At 29.1% G+C, this 18,218-nt stretch overlaps 2 protein-coding genes across 2 annotated transcripts; both read right to left on the bottom strand.

Moving 5' to 3' along the window:
* Window position 1: 1 nt before the first annotated feature.
* Mrps2 (mitochondrial ribosomal protein S2) lies at window positions 2-1,292 on the bottom strand. The gene is made up of 3 exons (XM_072907193.1): window positions 1,134-1,292; window positions 954-1,052; window positions 2-783 (listed from the first exon to the last, which is right to left on the bottom strand). The coding sequence occupies exons 1-3, from the start codon at window positions 1,165-1,167 to the stop codon at window positions 128-130; spliced, it is 789 nt and encodes a 262-aa protein (XP_072763294.1). The 5' UTR covers window positions 1,168-1,292; the 3' UTR covers window positions 2-127.
* A 2,890-nt stretch (window positions 1,293-4,182) lies between these two features.
* Window positions 4,183-14,322, bottom strand: LOC140673934 (fatty acid synthase-like; the record flags this gene model as incomplete). The annotated part of the gene is given in 17 exon segments (XM_072907195.1): window positions 4,183-4,346; window positions 4,434-4,685; window positions 5,158-5,412; window positions 6,000-6,469; window positions 6,589-7,417; window positions 7,540-8,233; window positions 8,308-8,552; window positions 9,736-10,754; window positions 10,950-11,354; window positions 11,462-11,760; window positions 11,841-12,340; window positions 12,471-12,788; window positions 12,895-13,055; window positions 13,143-13,353; window positions 13,448-13,741; window positions 14,039-14,184; window positions 14,187-14,322. Coding segments are annotated over 17 exon segments (6,345 nt in total), but the record flags the coding sequence as incomplete, so codon positions are not given.
* Window positions 14,323-18,218: the final 3,896 nt, after the last annotated feature.

The raw sequence follows: 18,218 nt of genomic DNA, 5'->3' as shown, positions 1-18,218 counted from the left end.
ATTTCTTACAATACTACATTATTCTCAATATTCTTATTTTAAATTAAGAAATGTATTTCAATCTTTGCACTGTTTTGTACATATGTAACATTATACTTTTTTTAATATCGTGAATTGATTGCTAGATTTACGTCGATTCTTTAAAATTTGTCATTGTTTTTCGAGCTTTCTTACCTTTCAGAATAGCTTTTTTGAATAATGAACAATAAAGTTCTACAGCACACAAAGAGTCATCGTTTCCAGGGATGGGATACGTTATAAGATTTGGATTACAATTCGTATCGACTATACCAACACTGGGTATGCACATTTTCGCTGAATGCCTAATTGCTGGATGTTCAGCCATGACAGTGTCAAGAGTACTGAGAAAGATGCACAGATCTGGCAGTCGTGTCATAGCCTTAAATTGATTCTTCGAATTAGGAAACAGTCCCAACCGCCAGTATCTCGTATGCGAAAACTCCTCACACTCTTTGGCCGTTTTGTCTACTATATATGTAGTCTGGGGATTTCGCGAAATGAACAGGATTATACCACCTCTAAAGGCAACATGAGCGATAAAGTTCAATGCTTGTCTAAGTAAGTCAGCAGTTTGATCTAAATCGATTATTAGATGTCCTAGTCTGGAACCAAATATGAATGTCTCCATGTGTTCGTTCAATAAAGTAATCTTATGACCGTAATGTACTCTGGCATCATAAAGGTCCTTTACAGTAAACAGTTTATGAACTTGGAAGAAGTCTGGATGTGTTAGCGGATCTAATGTAGTTATCACTGGATTTTCTGAAATATTGAATAAATCTATTATAGATGTATACAAAATAAAGCAAAGTTAGATTAGAGATATTCCTTCATAAAAATGATTTATACCATATATATATATATATATATGTTTCTAACTCTTAGAATGAGTGAAAAAAATACAATGTTATAGCAAAAATATTTCTACAAACCGGCATCTTCCACACTTGGTTGAGACTGAGTTGATAATTGGCATCGGCGAAGATAAAAATTACAAGTGACAGATCGTAAACAGTTCCAATCTCTCGAAACTGTAGGCAAAAAAAAATATTGCTAAATATATAATTTAATTAATGATATTGTGCAATATATTCACACAATAAAATAATTACCGTTAGAAAATATCCCTCTCGCAAATAAGGACATTCTACTGAAATTGTATGTGTTTATATATTAATTTTATCTAATGAAATTTCCAGAAAGAGGAAAGAAACACGTTGAGCACAAAACCTAAACCTAAATTATACTCTGATAGCATTTTCTACTGGGAAAACAGGTGCAACACTAGCGCCATGCTAGGATTTAATGAAAACTTTACTAGCAATAATAGCAGAGAGAAACTTGAGACACAGTTTTTCTTGAGACGCTTTTTCTCCGCGGTACAGTGGCGCCAACTATATCCATTTTATAGCCAGTGGAACTACATGGCTGGATCGATTTTTCGATGGTAAAACGACCGATTGGTTTGTGTCCGTGCTAGATTCACAATTCACAATTATGGATCTCAAAATATATGAAACATTATGAATTTATATTAGTATGTTTTATTATATATTATTAATTGCGGGTAGTCTTTTTCATTTTAGTATATAACGGAGTAATTATTAAAAAGTTATATTTTATATATACATTTATATTAGAATATATATACATGTATATAAATATATATATTATTATATATATATTTATTTATTTATATTTTATATTAGAAATTTTATTTTATTTATATGTATGTACATAAAGAAATAATTAAATAGTTACGACGATAGACAGAATATTTATTTAATATATTATGACAAATTTCTATAATAACATAGAGTTACATTTAGTAAATGTAATAAGTATAGACAGTAAATTTGTACATATTTTTCATTATTAATTTATATTTAATTATTATATGTCTACATTTATATTTATGCGTGTATCTAATAATATAATATAGATTTCTATCATTTTTACAATTATAAATAACTGTTCCCATCATTGATATAATTTTCAACAAATATAATAAAGAAATCGTTATACCATATAAGTCATAAGATTGCTTTCGTTAAAATATTTTAAACATTTTGTAATCGCGTTTGATGTATTTTAAATGCGTTAAATCGAATAATTATATCATTTTAGTTAAAGAATTTTACATGTATTTTAGAATCACTTGATTGTACATATTTTAACGCCTTAAATTTTATCACATAGTATGGTGCGTATTTGCCATTGTCTGGCGCGAGGAGAAAGAGAGACAAAGAGAGAGAGAGAGAGAGAGAGAGAGAGAGAGAGGGAGAGAGAGAGAGAGAGAGGGAGAGAGAGAGGGAGAGAGAGAGAGGGAGAGAGAGGGAGAGAGAGAGAGAGAGAGAGAGAGCATACTCGGCCTTCTCCTTGACGTCACGCATTCGTAGTAAGAGAGGGGAGATCGCTACGTGAGGCGCGACGTACGTGACAGCCGTGAGTCATTCATTCCGGCGGGCGTAGTATGCGTACGTGCTTTTACTCCGGCGTCGGCACGTATGTCTTGCGTTCTGTCACCTCGAGGTCGAGCGCGCCGTACACGTTTCGGAATCAATTCCAAGTATGATTCTGGCGCGTGATGAAATGGGATTTTCGATCGTTGTGAAATTCGGGAGTCCAAACTATCGTTTTCACTTTTGTACGGTTAAAAATATTGCGCCATTTTATTTTTGTGCGATTTAAACAAATTAAGAAAAGTATATCGCGCGTATAAAACAATAGATCCTGACGCATCTAACAATCTGAGAGGAGGGAGAGGCCTAGGGTAAGTATTATTTGTCTATTATTATTTGTGTATTAATTATTATAAATCACGTATACGAATTAATTTGGTTTATTTGTTTGAATGATTTAAATAAGAGAACCTCAGAGATAAAGACTTTTACATAAATCTTATAAAAGTTTATATTTCAAAAAATTGTTCTTTTTTTTTTAATTTACAAAATTATTCCATATTTATATATTTGCCTATTAATGTATGCATCGAATATAAAATTTGATAAGTATAATAATACATTCTTGAATATTAATTATTTTAAATCGCTGTTATAATTTGGATTTTATTTTGTATGTTACAGTCAACGTAGCTTTAATGTCGACAACTCCGCTGTTACGCATCAGTATCGGTAAATGAAAAAAAGTTTTTATTTAAAAGCAATGGATTTATGTAGAGATTTTGGTAGATAAAGATGTAGATTGTAGATAAATTCGTTGCTTTAACCCTCGGACGGCGGGATAGTTCTAGTGAATTCTGAGTTAATTTTAAATCATCAAAAAATTTCTTTTTATACGTTCTTTTTGTACGTATTATATTCTAAGGTAAAATTTTATATTAAATTTTTAATTCATTATTTTGAACCTTTTATTAAAATAGATTATTTATTGTCTATTATATATTATTTAATATTTGAGATTATTAATCCTAGTGATAACAAACAACAATTTTACAAATGAACATTTGTTATTTATTAAAACTTTGACAAGTTAAATATATATATATATATATAAATTATATATATACCGGATATATATATATATATATATATATATATATATATATATATATATATATATATACAGAGTGTCCGGTAACTAACGGACCAACGCTCATTCGCTGAGCGTTTTTAATTAATATTTTAATAATTACTGCAAAAATTGCAAAATGGTGGAGGACGTTCATGTTCAGTTTATCGCGCTCTACCTGCTCACGTGTGTGGTCCGTTAGTTACCGGACACTCTAATATTGCATATGTATGTATTGCTATTAAGGTCGTTTGGACTGTGTTTTTTGCACTTTTGCGCGTTAGTAAAAGTTTCTTGGTGAGTTTGGCAAGTTACAATAAATACACAGGAATTAGTATATAGATAAGTCAATATATATCAAAATATGTCAACATATATTAAAATTATAATATTTATATTAATATATAACATAATTATAATATTTATTTATATTTATACAATATGTAAAAGAAATTTAGTAGCAAAAGAAAATCAAGAAATAATTTTAAAAAATGGTAATTTAAATGTTGTTTTTCAATTGTTAGAAAATCTTCTGACATTCAAAGAAACGTCTTGTATCAATTGCATAACACTTTATTAATACATATATTTTATTAACATGTTTGTTGAACATGCATAAAAACCTGACACCAAATAATACATTAATATATTAAAATGCATCACAATAATATAATCAAAATTAATTAAAAATTCTCTCCTATCTCTCCATTAATCACAGTTGTCACTTTTTTGTTGCTCAAAATCGTTAAGTGATCACCTTCGATATAATGTACTTTCACTTTATTTTGAGTTATCTGAAATATAATATAATTCGTTAATGGTGAAATTTTGTTAAAATGAATTTATTGAATGTAGATGCTGACAAAATTTTTTCAAAATACCTTGTGCAAACCGTAATCCTCTTCAATATCAGGTATATGTGATAAGCTAGCTTTTAGCAACGTTATGGGTGATTTAATACGCGGTAGTGTAGAAGGCTCATATTGTCGAAGAGCGACTATATGTTTGTATATTGTTGTACATAGTGTTTTCAGATTTATGAATGAAAGTGATGTATTTATTGCTAAAAAGTATTTGGCAAAAGTATCAAACCGCTCTTCCCAAGATTTACAATCCTTCAGTATCATTAAAATCTGTTGAATATGAATTTATACATTTTTTAAATAACTTTAAAAAATTTTTCTAGACTTTAACTTTTTGCAGTCCTACTGAATCTCAACATTACTTTATGTTCCAAACTATGAGTCGATCTCGACATAAAAATTTATGATTATTTACAAAACATTCTAGCGATTCCGAAAATATTTCTTGTAGTATTATGATTGGATATACTTTTGTGAAGATTTTTTTTTATGTGTGTTATGTAACATAAGAGACTACTGAAATATAGAAAAATATACAAGTCGTAGGATATAAGTAGAAATAATTGAATTGCACATGAACCTACTGAAATAAAATGTTAAAAATACCAGATTGCAAAAAGTTAAAGACGTTTAATATAATTGTTTTTTTTTAATGACTATTGATTAAATGAAGAAAATGTAAGAATCATAAGATGTTTGTAACTGGAAATATACTTTGTGTACATAAAGAAAAAGATTAGACCTTTTTACTGGTTCCTGGTTTATAAACTTCCATAAGATTGGTTAAAATATCAATTTGAAGTTCAATATCGTTAGAATATGGTGTATAATATTCGTGCATTATTCGCAATTGTTGAGGAGCACCATCGATGAGTACAAGTCGCCCTTTATAATTCATAGCCTCTAATTTTCTTGCTAACTCAATTGCGAAAATAGATCCAAAAGAATATCCTACCATTACAAAATCTTTTCCATCTTTCAATCTTGATGATACGTGCTGTAAAAATATTAAAATAATACAGCATGTTTTATGCCTACGGTTTTAACAAAAAATACACACATACATAATTCTTATATTAAAAAAAAAACATAAAATTACAGTTTATCAGAATTTTAAGACTTGAATCAACCCCATAAGTTTTTGTAGATTTTTTTTTACTGAATTCGGCCGTAGAATTACTCTAGCATGTCACAATTTTGAGAAACAGGATAGAAACTTTAAGAAAGGGTTTTTGGTAATATTTAAAGTACTATAACTTAGAAGGCAAACATAATTTGTAGACCTATTAAAAGAATCGTTAATGATTATACTTCAACATAAAATCCAAAAAATTTAACAGAGTACATATACAGAGTGATTTTAAAATCCAGAAACGGTCGCATATCTCATAAACAATGCATTTAGAAAAAAATATTTCAAAAAAATAAAAGTTATAAGGTTTAAAAAGACATATTCAATGACAGACAAGGTTACAGTACGCCATTTTCTCAAAATCATGACATGCTAGAGTTATCTTGCGGCCGGATTTGAATTTGGCACAAAAAAATCTGTAAAAAATAAGTTCCATTCAGGTCACGCGATACCTCCAAAAGATAATTTGTCGTCTCCGATATTATGTTTGTAGCCTCAATATTGTTTGTGCTACATTGTAGAAATGTTAGAGAAAATTTAACACTCGATACTAAGTGTTTAAATACAGTTCCACAGCCATCAATTCCTGGTATAAGAAATACTTGGGCTGTATCTTCCTCTTTTTTAGTAGAAAAATCTAAACAAATTTCTGTCATGAAATCTTCGTCTTTTACGATACCGAATAATTTCACAACGTTATCTGGTTTTGTTATTTCTATTGACTGTTCAGCTTGTGTATTATTGTTATTTGCGTTAGACATCGTAATGAGTTTTGCAAACGTAAGATTCCGTATCTCTTGTGCAGTGAGAAAGATATCAAATTCTCGTTCCATGGTTTGCTTGATTTCCACAACCATCATAGAGTCTGCTCCATACTCAGCCAGAGATATATTTTGACTTATCATATTCATGTCTTTTATATCTGGTAATATAAAATTAAGATATATGTAATTTATTATATTTTATGCAAAAGTTTATCATTATAATAATAATCATATAAGCAATACAAGCAATCGAGACTGTGCACGGGTTAATATTTACTTAGAATATTGGTGACAGCTTCCACCACATTGTTAATTCCGAAAGATTTTTTCTTCTCAGCAACGACCATGCTGCTTACGACTGGTCGACTTTGAAGTAAAAATATTTCGAGTTTGTCGAGACAGCTGGATAGTTTTTGCTGCAAAGTGCCACCAATAATGAGTTCCTTATCCTCTTCTTGCATATCAGCGACAAGACCCACGTCACCTATGGCTCCCCACTGAATTGCCAGTCCGGGTAATCCATCCTTCGCCCTCTTCTCACACACTCTCTCCATGACGGAATTGGCCATACCGTAATTAGTTTGTCCAGCGTTTCCTCTGCCGCAAGAAACGGAAGAGAACATTACAAAGTGCCGTAGTTTGGGACAGATCTTTCTGGATAGCTCATCCAACATTTTCGTCGGCCAAGCCTTCGATTTGAAAGATTCTGCAAAGGTATCCGTGGTTTGATTGTTGAGAATGTAATCTTTTAGCACCACAGCGAGATTGAATATCGCATCCACCGGTGCTATTCTTTCAGCAGTTTGCAAGAGATCTTCACAATCGTTACGATTAGAGATATCAATATTTTTAATAATGAGTACATTTACACCATAGGATTTCCACAATTGAATTCTCATGCGCTGATAACCATTTTTTATTCCAGTTCGCGATATCAGGACGACATTTTTAGCTCCTCGTAATATCAGCCAGTTAGTTAATTCCAATCCGAAACCGCCAAGACCTCCTAGTATAATGTAGCTTCTGTCGCTGAGACAGTAATAACGACCATGTGCCATAACAGGCCCGTTCAAAGGTTGGTCTTCCTCTTGAATTTTTAAAATTATCTAAAAAAATATTTATATATTAGAGGTGTCTAAATTATAATAGTATTTCAATTTTTTTTCTATTTTGTTATAAAATAAATATTCTTTACAAATACGTGAATTAAGTTATGCTTTTAGCATACCTTTCCTATATGTTTCCCACTTGTCATATATCTAAAAGCCGCCTCGATTTCTGATTTTGGGAAAACTTTTACCTGAAGTGGTTTGATTTTTCCATTTTTCAGACCGTCAGCCATCATTTTGAACAACAGGGATTTATGCTTGTGATGTTTGACAAACACATTCTCTAATAAAATACCGTGAAAACAAATGCCTTTTTGAAACAGATTTATATTTAGAGAATTGTTAGAAATAAAATCAAACTTTCCAATCTCTAGGAAACGACCTTTTCGTGCTAGACAACGAATGGATGCGATTAATTTTTCTTCCGCCAATGAATTTAACACGATATCCACACCGCGATTGTTTGTTTGCATCATTATCATTTGTTCGAAACTCGTATCTCGAGAATTTCCAATGTGCTCATCCGTAATAGTTGGAAATGTTTTTTTAATAAATTCTCGCTTTTCAGTTGTACCCACGGTAGTGAATACCTCGCATCCCTCGCTAAGAGCCAAGTGGATAGCTGCTTGTCCAATGCCTCCAGTACCCGAATGTATAAGTATTTTATCGCCCTTCTTCATCTTTCCATTAATATACAAGGCGAAGTAACACGTACTGTAAACGCATGGAACTGTAGCAGCCTCTTCAAATGTCCATGTATCAGGTATGTTCCAATATAAATCTTTGCCTTTCATAACGACGTTTGCTATACATCTGGAAAGAGCAATGTTAGTCAATGTTATTTTATATAATGATTTTTCGGACATTTTCAATGACATTATATTTACTTGTCATCACAAAGTCCCATTACGCGACGTCCGTTGATATCGAATCCTACGTATTCCACACCAAGAGATGTAGACTGAAATCTTCCTTGCAACATTGCTATCGGAAATGAATTTAGTTTGCCGGTAGCTAACATTACGTCTTTAAAATTAATAGAAGAATAAACCACACGTACCAAATCTTCGAAATCAGACTCAATAGGTATATCGTTTTCTATCCAATATAATGTATTTAGATCACCACGAACCTATAATAATATAAACATTATTTTATATACAAACATAATAAACATTATGTAAAGCGTTTACTTGAACATATTTATAAAGTGCATGTTTCTTACATCAAAATAAAGAAAAAGATTATAAGTTAAGAAGTTTGTCCAAGTATTTGTAAACACATTGTATAGGACATATATATAAATATATAAAGTTAAATATTAATTAACACAAAGTTATACATCACAGAATACATAGATATATACATACATATATATATAGGAAAAATGGTTATTTTAGGAAAATAGCTTTTGACTAGTCAAATGCTATTAGTCTGGTCAAATGGCTTTCATTCGTTTATTTGTGTTTAAATGCTATATTTCTAGGAAAAGAGCATTTGTCTGAATACTATTTAGGAAAATGGAAATAAAAATTATTTTGTAAAGCAAAAATAATGGATATTTAAAAATAAAAATTTAGTATGTTTAAAGATATATACTACTTTGATACTTTTTACTCCTATGCAAACAATATAGTAATATACATAGACTTGTTTTAAAATACATAATCTAGATTGTATAAAAAATAAAAACCTTACAATACAAATTAATAACAAATTTAAAAAGCGAGTGACAAATATGTTTTAATGCAAAAATGTTCTCATTATGTTTTTTTAAATTAAGATTTTTTGTTTCATCAATTAACTAATTAGAATTAATAATGCCCTTGAAAAATATAGAATTTTGACATTTAAAAAAATCTTTACGTTTAAGAACATTACACAACAATAAATACTTTACTAGCGACTGGATTGATTAAGCTCATATATATCATTTTGTCCCCATAAGCTCACATTGATAATATCTACAGCATATTTCTATAAATTTACAACTTCTGGATTGATTTTCAGTATATTTCAGTTAATTATCTTATTAATCCCCTATTAAACTGAAACACTCGAATCTTTCCAATATTTTTGTTTTACAAAATAATTTTTATTTCTATTTTCCTAAATAGTGTTCAGACAAATGCTGTTTGCCTAGGAAAATAGCATTTGAACACAAATAGACAAATGAAAGCTATTTGATCAGCCAGATAGCATTTGCCTAATCAAAAACTATTTTCCTAAAATAACCATTTGCCTACAACGTATATATTATTGCTCATATAAATAATTGATATATTATTTAAAGATTTGCAAAGATTTGTGTGTACCATTTGAGTGACGTAGGCGGTAGACACAGGTTTGGCTTCTTGACATGGTAATTCTAAATGCCTGTAAGAACCCCAGGTCTGATTAGAACGCAAAACATTAATAGTCATGTCTTTTTCCAATTGTTGCATATAAAAAGGATTTTGTAAAGAGAATTTAGGAGCCTTTTGATCTTGAATAAGCACACCTCTCACAAGTTCGCCGCCTGATTCTTTTCTCAAACAGTTAACGAAACCTAACAAACCGCACTCAAAGTCTCCCTCTCCAACAATTATGATTCTACTGTCTTTATCAAATTGATTTTCATCATTCACGAGCAACTTTAATTCTTCTAGCCAATTAAAGTTGTCATTATTTATATAAACGACAGTTCTTTTCTTTATCTGAACTTTTTTCTTCAGAAGTACAATCACTTCAGTCTCAGTTCGCTTTTCAAGAATAACATTTAATTTATATTGCCGCAAATACTTGTCGTAGTTAATTATGTCGCCCTTTTCGCGCGTTAATAGATAACCGCCTTCTCTTATAAATGGTAAAAGTCTTTTTAACGAGTTTTGTTGTTTCGTCAAGAGATTAAATCCGACAGCTATTAAGGCTTTATCATTTATAGATGGTTTGTTTAAGTCTGCAATTGTAACATTTTGTGGCAATTTTACAGGATTGAAACGATTCGATAATGTTAATAAAGTAATATTTGCTTGTATTTGCGGCATATTATTAAAAGTTTCAGTCAGTAACAAAGATGATAATTCTTCCAACGTTACATTATCGACATCTTCTACTAGTTCAATGGCTGTTACTTTAATGATCTGATGATCTTCCAACACAAGTTGCGCCGATATTTGGATCGCTTCGCTCAAAGAAATTTTTGCGTGATCATAATGAGCTACAAATATGTGTTCCTCAATAATAGGATTTTGAATTAGTTTTCGGCGAGAAATTGCGGTAGCGCTAACGCCTTGAATCTCTATTCCACCAGATATAATAGTATCTATTTTTCTGTATATCCGTATTGATAATTCTGTAATGAGACAACAACTGAAATAGTAATTTCTTAAAAAAATTCCTTTACATGATATTAATGATAATGCAATAAGTAAAATATAAAAATACGTTTTTAATATATATTTAATTTAATAAATTATTAAATTTTTAATTTTAAGTTTTTATTTATTAAATTTTAATTTATTAATATTTTAATCACTGAAGAACATACGTTTATACTCTTCTGTCATCATTTGCCGCAGCTTTGACATGTGAAGGGCAGGATCGATCACCAATTTTTGAATACTAGTAGGTACATATAAATCCCTAGTATCGTATCCAAGTATATGCAATTGCAACATAGTATCCATAAATGTTACCCAATTATTTGTCCAAGAGATATGTCCTTTGCTACCTGAAATAGATGCGCTTTTTAATCCACGGAACCAGCCACTGTACTGGTAGCCGCGTAATTTCAACTCTTTGTAGATGTCTCGAGCAGTCATGTGTTCTTCTTCCTCGTCATCTTCCGGCAATAGATTGGTAGGAATTATTTCTTGTTCCGGATTTGATACAGTATGCACTGTACCCATTACCACAACATTATCTCCTTCGATAATTTCGAATTTTCCGCTATCTGTGATGTTTTTTTTCTCGATATTACAAATATAAGTACGATATCATATAACCTTAACATTATTATTGTAAAATAATTGTAAAATAATTTAATAGTTTGGTAAATACCTTGTATCGTAATTGTCAATTTTACAACATTATTCGATAAATGAGTAGCACGAATAAACTTTATATCTTGAAATACTATCGGCATAGTTGTGTATATTTTGTCTTCCATTATGCCGAGGGTTTCCCAAACAAGCGCAATATATCCTGTCGCAGGGAATAAATTTTTTCCGTCGATTATATGACCGACCATATACTCAAAACTTTCGTCGTTGAGAGTGATTTCGATGTGTCTTTCTCTGGATTGTATATGCTTCTGTGATTGATAGGTTGCTACAAACCAATCTTCAGAATGATCCCATCTATATCCCGACATTATTTGTATATATGAATTATACATACTGCAACATGTACAGATATCAATTATGATATTGTATTTTACCTGATAGATGGAGAAATCATAGGAGTGCCTCGACTAACTGGAAATTCTACTGGTGGATATAAATTAGCGATCTGCGGTTGTAAGCCACAATTGTAGAGTTTTCCAATCCCTCGTAAAGTTACATCGGTATCTTGCTCAGTGCGCTCAGTCAGTACGATGTTCGTCACTTTTGGATTTAAAGATTTCTTCAAGATGTGCTGCAGAATGCCATCCGGTGAAATTTCGATAGTCACTGCGTTATTTGGAATTAAATTCGTTGCTTGTTCAAATAGTATGATATTTAAAATACTATATGTGTGATAATATGCTGAAGATAATGTCGCTGCCTCATTGGACCATTCGATATAAGGTACGGAGGTACTGATCCACCTTAGACTTCGTTTTTTTGGCCGTGTTATTATTTGATTCAAGTCAAATAAAAGTCGAGTTTTTATGGATGCGAGATAATGACTGTGATATGGTATATCGCAGGAGATTTCGTTCACATTAATGTTGTTAATCTGCCAAACAAAGTTAATTGATGCAAGGAAGTATAAAACAAATTAAATCTTTATTAGAGTTGAATATTTTTAAACCAAAAAGCTCAAGTTAGAAGATCAATTTGATTAAAAATTAAATTAAAAACAATACCTGTAATTTTTTCACAAATTTTTTTATGGATTCTGCAGGACCACATACTATGTTGCTGTTTTGATTATTGTAGCATATTATTTCAACATCCGCTGGACACATAATTTTTAGACGTTTGTAATCAAGGTTCACAACTGCCATAAGACTGTGAATCACATTTTCTTCAACACAGGCTGTACCAATAAAGTATGCCGATAAAATAGTTTGTTCAAGAGTTAGACATTTATCCGCATATGCACAACCCAATTCACCAGCAGAATGACTAATCATGTAATCTGCAGTAATTTCTAAAGATGTTAGAAGATCCACTAAGGCGATCTATAAAGTTATACAGGGTTATTTTTATTATATTGTATTATACATATTATATTTAAAAATTGGGCATATTTTTCTTTACATATTCATAATGTTTATAATAACTTACCTGAATAGCAACAATGCTGACAAATGCATGTAAAGCATTTTTGCATCCTTCTTCATCTTGCTTTGTTAAAATATTCGTGATATTTATATCATATAATTTTAAAATATCGTCGCACTTTTTTATAGCATTTGCAAAGACATGAAATTTTAATAAATCTCGACCTGATAAAGTTTTAATTTAGAAATTACATCATGTCATTATTTCAATGTACTATCATACGTGAACCGTAAAATATTGAATATTTATACCCATTCCTGGCCATTGCGCGCCTAAGGTAGAGAATATAAACCAAATAGGTCTTTTTACATTCTTATAATTTTGAATCTCTTTTATTGAATTTTGTTGCAAAGTGCATTGCTTCAGTATAATATATCCTCTCCATGGATGACCCTCTATATTGTCCGCATAAATATCGTGTAATAAACGAATATATTCGGCATCTGTAGAATGATTAGCGACCTAGGAGAAAAATAATTTTCTTAAATTTTTTGTAGATAAGTAATATAATATTTTTTAATTATTAAAAATTATGTTGCTTAAAATATCTACTAACATCATTCAAAAACGAATTTACTGATTCTTTTGTGCGTCCAGATAATGTCACGAGTCTTGACAAGCCGTCGTTTGGTGCTCTATTATTAATTTTCTGTTTGGTATTCCATTTTAGTAACATATGAGCATTGGATCCTCCGAAGCCGAAAGAATTAATGCCTACGTAACCATTTTTAAGTGGCGTTGCTTCTTGAACCACATGGATGATTCCATTTACCAGAACATCTATATCATCTCGTGGTGATGTGTAATTAATGTTTGGTGGAATAAAACCGGTTTCGAATGCAATTATGACCTTAAAAAATCAATGGATTTAATTGGATAAATAACAGTATGTATTTTTCTAGTATTGCACCTAGTTAAAAACTTATTTATTTATTCATTAATTAATTGACAAGAAAAAGAACCCTCTAATATAAAAGAAGAGTAATAGTAATCAGAAAACCACATAGATGACAAACAATTTAATAAGACTACTTTAAAATTAAAGAATTTTAATAAGAGTATTTTATGTTATATATATGCGGAATTTACAATATATTACTTTTCTTATCATGAAAACATTATAGTAGATGCTATTTACTTATCCTACCTTAGCTATTTGAGCGAAACCACTGGCTGGTTCACCGTGACCAAGATTAGATTTTACAGAACCGATCAACAGCGGAGTCTTTCTATTTTTACATAAAACATTATGGATAGCATTAACTTCTTCAGGATCGCCGGCTCTGGTAGCGCTTCGATGTAATCAAGACAGGTTGGTAATATTCCGCATTCATCGTAAAATTCTGTCAATAATATGCTCTGGATATGCATCGATGGAAACGTTATTCCATTTTGCTTGTATCCATCGCTGTTTATTTTAATATGCTTACATGTAGCGTTTTTTTACATCTTACCAAAAGCATTTGGCATATTCCGAGAAGAAATAAACTTATTACGATTATACATATATTACATTTTCAAAAAGTTTGGAAACGGTCAAATATCTCGAAAATAAAGCATTTTAGAGAAAAATGTTTTAAATAAAATAATTCGAATAAATAAGGCTCTCAATATTTACAAACATGTAACTATGTCGACTTGGCAATAAGAGCCATGCGCGCATGTAATGTGTAAATTTAGAAATGAATTCTCGCGAAAATTGAACTGTGTGTAGGGCGCATATTTTACTTGGTGTATTTACCAAGAAATAGATTCTAATTTTTGAGAATTCTATAACCTCTCTTTACCCCCTTTTTCTCGTCTACATCTCTTTACCCGGTAAAAAATTTGTTATGTATAATCATATATGATATACGACCATATAAAATTATATAGAAATATATAAAGTTTTATATAAGTTATGTATAATTATATATAATAATATATGACTTATTGTATAATTATATATAATTTTATATTAATGTAGGCTAGATGTCAATCAACGATAATACAAAATTATGCATACTATACATAATTTTATATTTCTATATACTTTTATATTGTTATATATAATTATATATAAGGAATTTTTTACCGGGTAAGAGGGGTAGAATTTAAATTAGTGTTTACACGTGGTGTAAAATTATTACTTATCAAATACGCAAAAACAATAAGAATTTTGAATTTTTAAGTGAATTATAAATACAATTATGCAATGTTTCAAGGCACTTGTATTGTTTTTCAAAGATATTCGAAAAAAATAAACTTATTATGATTATATGTTGTTATATATAATTATATATAATTATATACGAAATTTGGCACTATATGATTTGATCATATATAATAATATCCGAAATTTAGCGTGATATGATCTTATCTTTATATAATTATATTCAGCTAGATCTGTTTTCATAAATAATCAGATTTAAGCAAATATGATTGTATAAAGATATGAACATATAAGATCATATCGCCAAATTTTGGATATTATTATATATAAAATTACATATGTTATCAGATTTTTTCATATCTAATTATGTATATTTACATATGATCATATTATACCCATTTTTTCTCGGGTATATTTATATTTTTTTTGCATCAAGCGATTTGAGATAGATATTGCTGTGAAAAATCTGTTATGTGAAAAGTTGAAAATAGAGATTTAAAATATACAGTTATATTTTTAGACCGTGTTTCAAAAATTTAAACAAAACTGTATAATTTTAGATTTTTATTATACAGCTTCTTTCACATTTGATTAAAACTGAGTTGGTAATTTGCAGTAAAGATAAAAACAAGTGACAGATTGCAAATAATTTCAATCTCTTAAAACTGCAAGCAAAAAATATTGCTAATATAATTTAATTAATGATATTTCGCATTATATATATTCACAACAAATAAAATAAATAAAACAGACAAGAGGAAAGAATTAAAGAACAAGGAGCTGCAGATTTCCTGAAGTTATGTGATCTCATTTGAAGCAAGAATATTAAAAAAATATAAAAAGAATATTCTAAATTTAATTTATTTATTCTATTCAACAATGTAACATGATATGTATATTTTTTATTACTGTTTCTATTAGTTATTACCCGATAAAAAATTTCTTATATATAGTTAGGTTAAACAGAATTGAATATAATTATACAGTATTCTATACAATTGTGTAAAAATATGTATAATTATAGATGACACGGTATAAAACGTTACATATATTTATATATAAATGGATTGATAGCTGCAATTAGAAATATGTACACGTAAGCTTATATATATTTATACACAATGCTTGTCTCATTATATGTATAATTATATATAAAATGGACAAATTTTGTATATAAATTTGTATAATTAGATACGACCATTTTTGTCTGATTACATATAAAAATTTTTTACCAGTAGCTATTAACACTATTCATATTTGTCTTTTTTAATATTGACAGATAAAGTAATATTATTGATCCAGCTATGTAAGTCGATTCTGGCATTTTATGCTGGACAAAGTATATTTGTAATAGATGTCATTTCTGGACAAAGTATACCTTAAGAGAAAATACAAAGATCTTACCAAGGATATATTCGAAAAATATTTATATTAGTAAATCCGAAAAAAGGAGTCTAAACGAAAGACTTAGAAAATATTAAATCTATCGGTAAGTTAGATATAAAAATCAATATTTTTGCAGCATACCCACAATGTTTAAGAAAGTTTATAAGTTTGTCGGTTTTGTCTACACATATTAAATGCTAACTGAAAGAGTAACTATAATATAATCATACAATAATATAGTATAGTTCATAATGCAATGAAGTAATGCGAAGAAGTGTGAAATTTAACGACAGTTTAAAATACTATTATTAGTAATATCAGATTAATGAATATGTTATATTAAACGTATGTAAATTTTAAATATGTCACGGAGAAAGACAATAGAAGCCAGCGCAGGGGCATAAATGAAAATGTAACTTTTTTAAATAAAACATTTATTTGAATCGTACTACTTTTAAGTGTTTTAAGTTCAAAGATGGACCATCTTCAACGCTACAACGTAAGAATATATAATCATATAACATTTTAGAAAACACTTAAAAGTAGTATGCAGACACGCAAAATGTAATCAGTTTCTTACCTGCTCCAAATTTTACAAATAAAAATACCGAATGCATGCTCGAATGCACTTCTCGATGTAATACTATAATGGCAAAATTAAAAGAAAAATAATAGGAACCAGAAAGAAACCTATCACGTAATATATATATATATATATAATTGTGACAAAGCGCACAACCGTCCTACGCATAATTGAAAATAACAAAGTTGTATGTAGTCTTACGCTGTTTACAAGTCGCCAGTTAATAAACTCAAACCTCTAGGGGCATCACAGTCTTTACATGTAATTTTCTACATCACTCTTTTATTATGGTAGATAAAGAAGTACCAGACAGTAATAAAAGACAAAAAGTTAAAATTCAAAAATTGTATCTATTTTTTACTTTTTTATTATACATCTATATTTAAACGGTGATGATTAAAATGTTTGATCACTAAGAGTTATGATGTTAATAATATATGTCTGAGTCATAATTATTTACGAGTGTTAAACTAAAATAAATTATATTTTTTAATTATTTAATTATTTATATTATTTATTCAAATATTTTTTCACATACTTTTTCTGATAAATTTAAAATATCTTTATTTTATATAAGAATATTGAAAGAGCTATAGATTTTAAATAAATACAATTGAATTAAAAGTTATCGACAAAATATCGACTTTAAATAGAAAAATAAATAAAGAGATCTTAATTTTTTTTTAGTTTTTACTGATGCAGATTCTAATTAAATATACATATATCTATTAAATATACATATATTCAAAAGTATAAAAGCAGTCAATTTTTTAAATTAAACAACAAATTTTTGTTAATATGTTCGAAAAAATTATCTACATATTATATTTTTCGACTACTTTGTAGAAAACAAAGTTTTATTTTAATCGCATTTCTCAGAAATTAATAATTAATAGTTAACAATTCCTTACTGCTTTCAAACTTTTGAAACAATAGTCTATATACATGTATACATGCACCAAGAATAAAAGGTTGAGTAAAGTTATTGAATATATATAATTAGATATAATTAAGAACTTATTATGGTTACATATAATAAGAATTTACAGATCTATTTATATATGAATAAGCATTAAGTGTAAGAGTTTTGCAAAAATCAGTAATGCAGGATAATTTATTTAACAATATATGGCATTAATATGATTTTCAGTGCACAATAATATTCAAAATTTTGTACTTTGTTATTGAAAAAAATATTTTTTTATC

This window comes from Anoplolepis gracilipes, chromosome 15, assembly GCF_047496725.1.
Source record: "Anoplolepis gracilipes chromosome 15, ASM4749672v1, whole genome shotgun sequence".
Lineage (NCBI taxonomy): Eukaryota > Metazoa > Arthropoda > Insecta > Hymenoptera > Formicidae > Anoplolepis > Anoplolepis gracilipes.
Note: the sequence above shows the minus strand (reverse complement) of the source record. Positions and strands in the feature narration are given on the sequence as shown.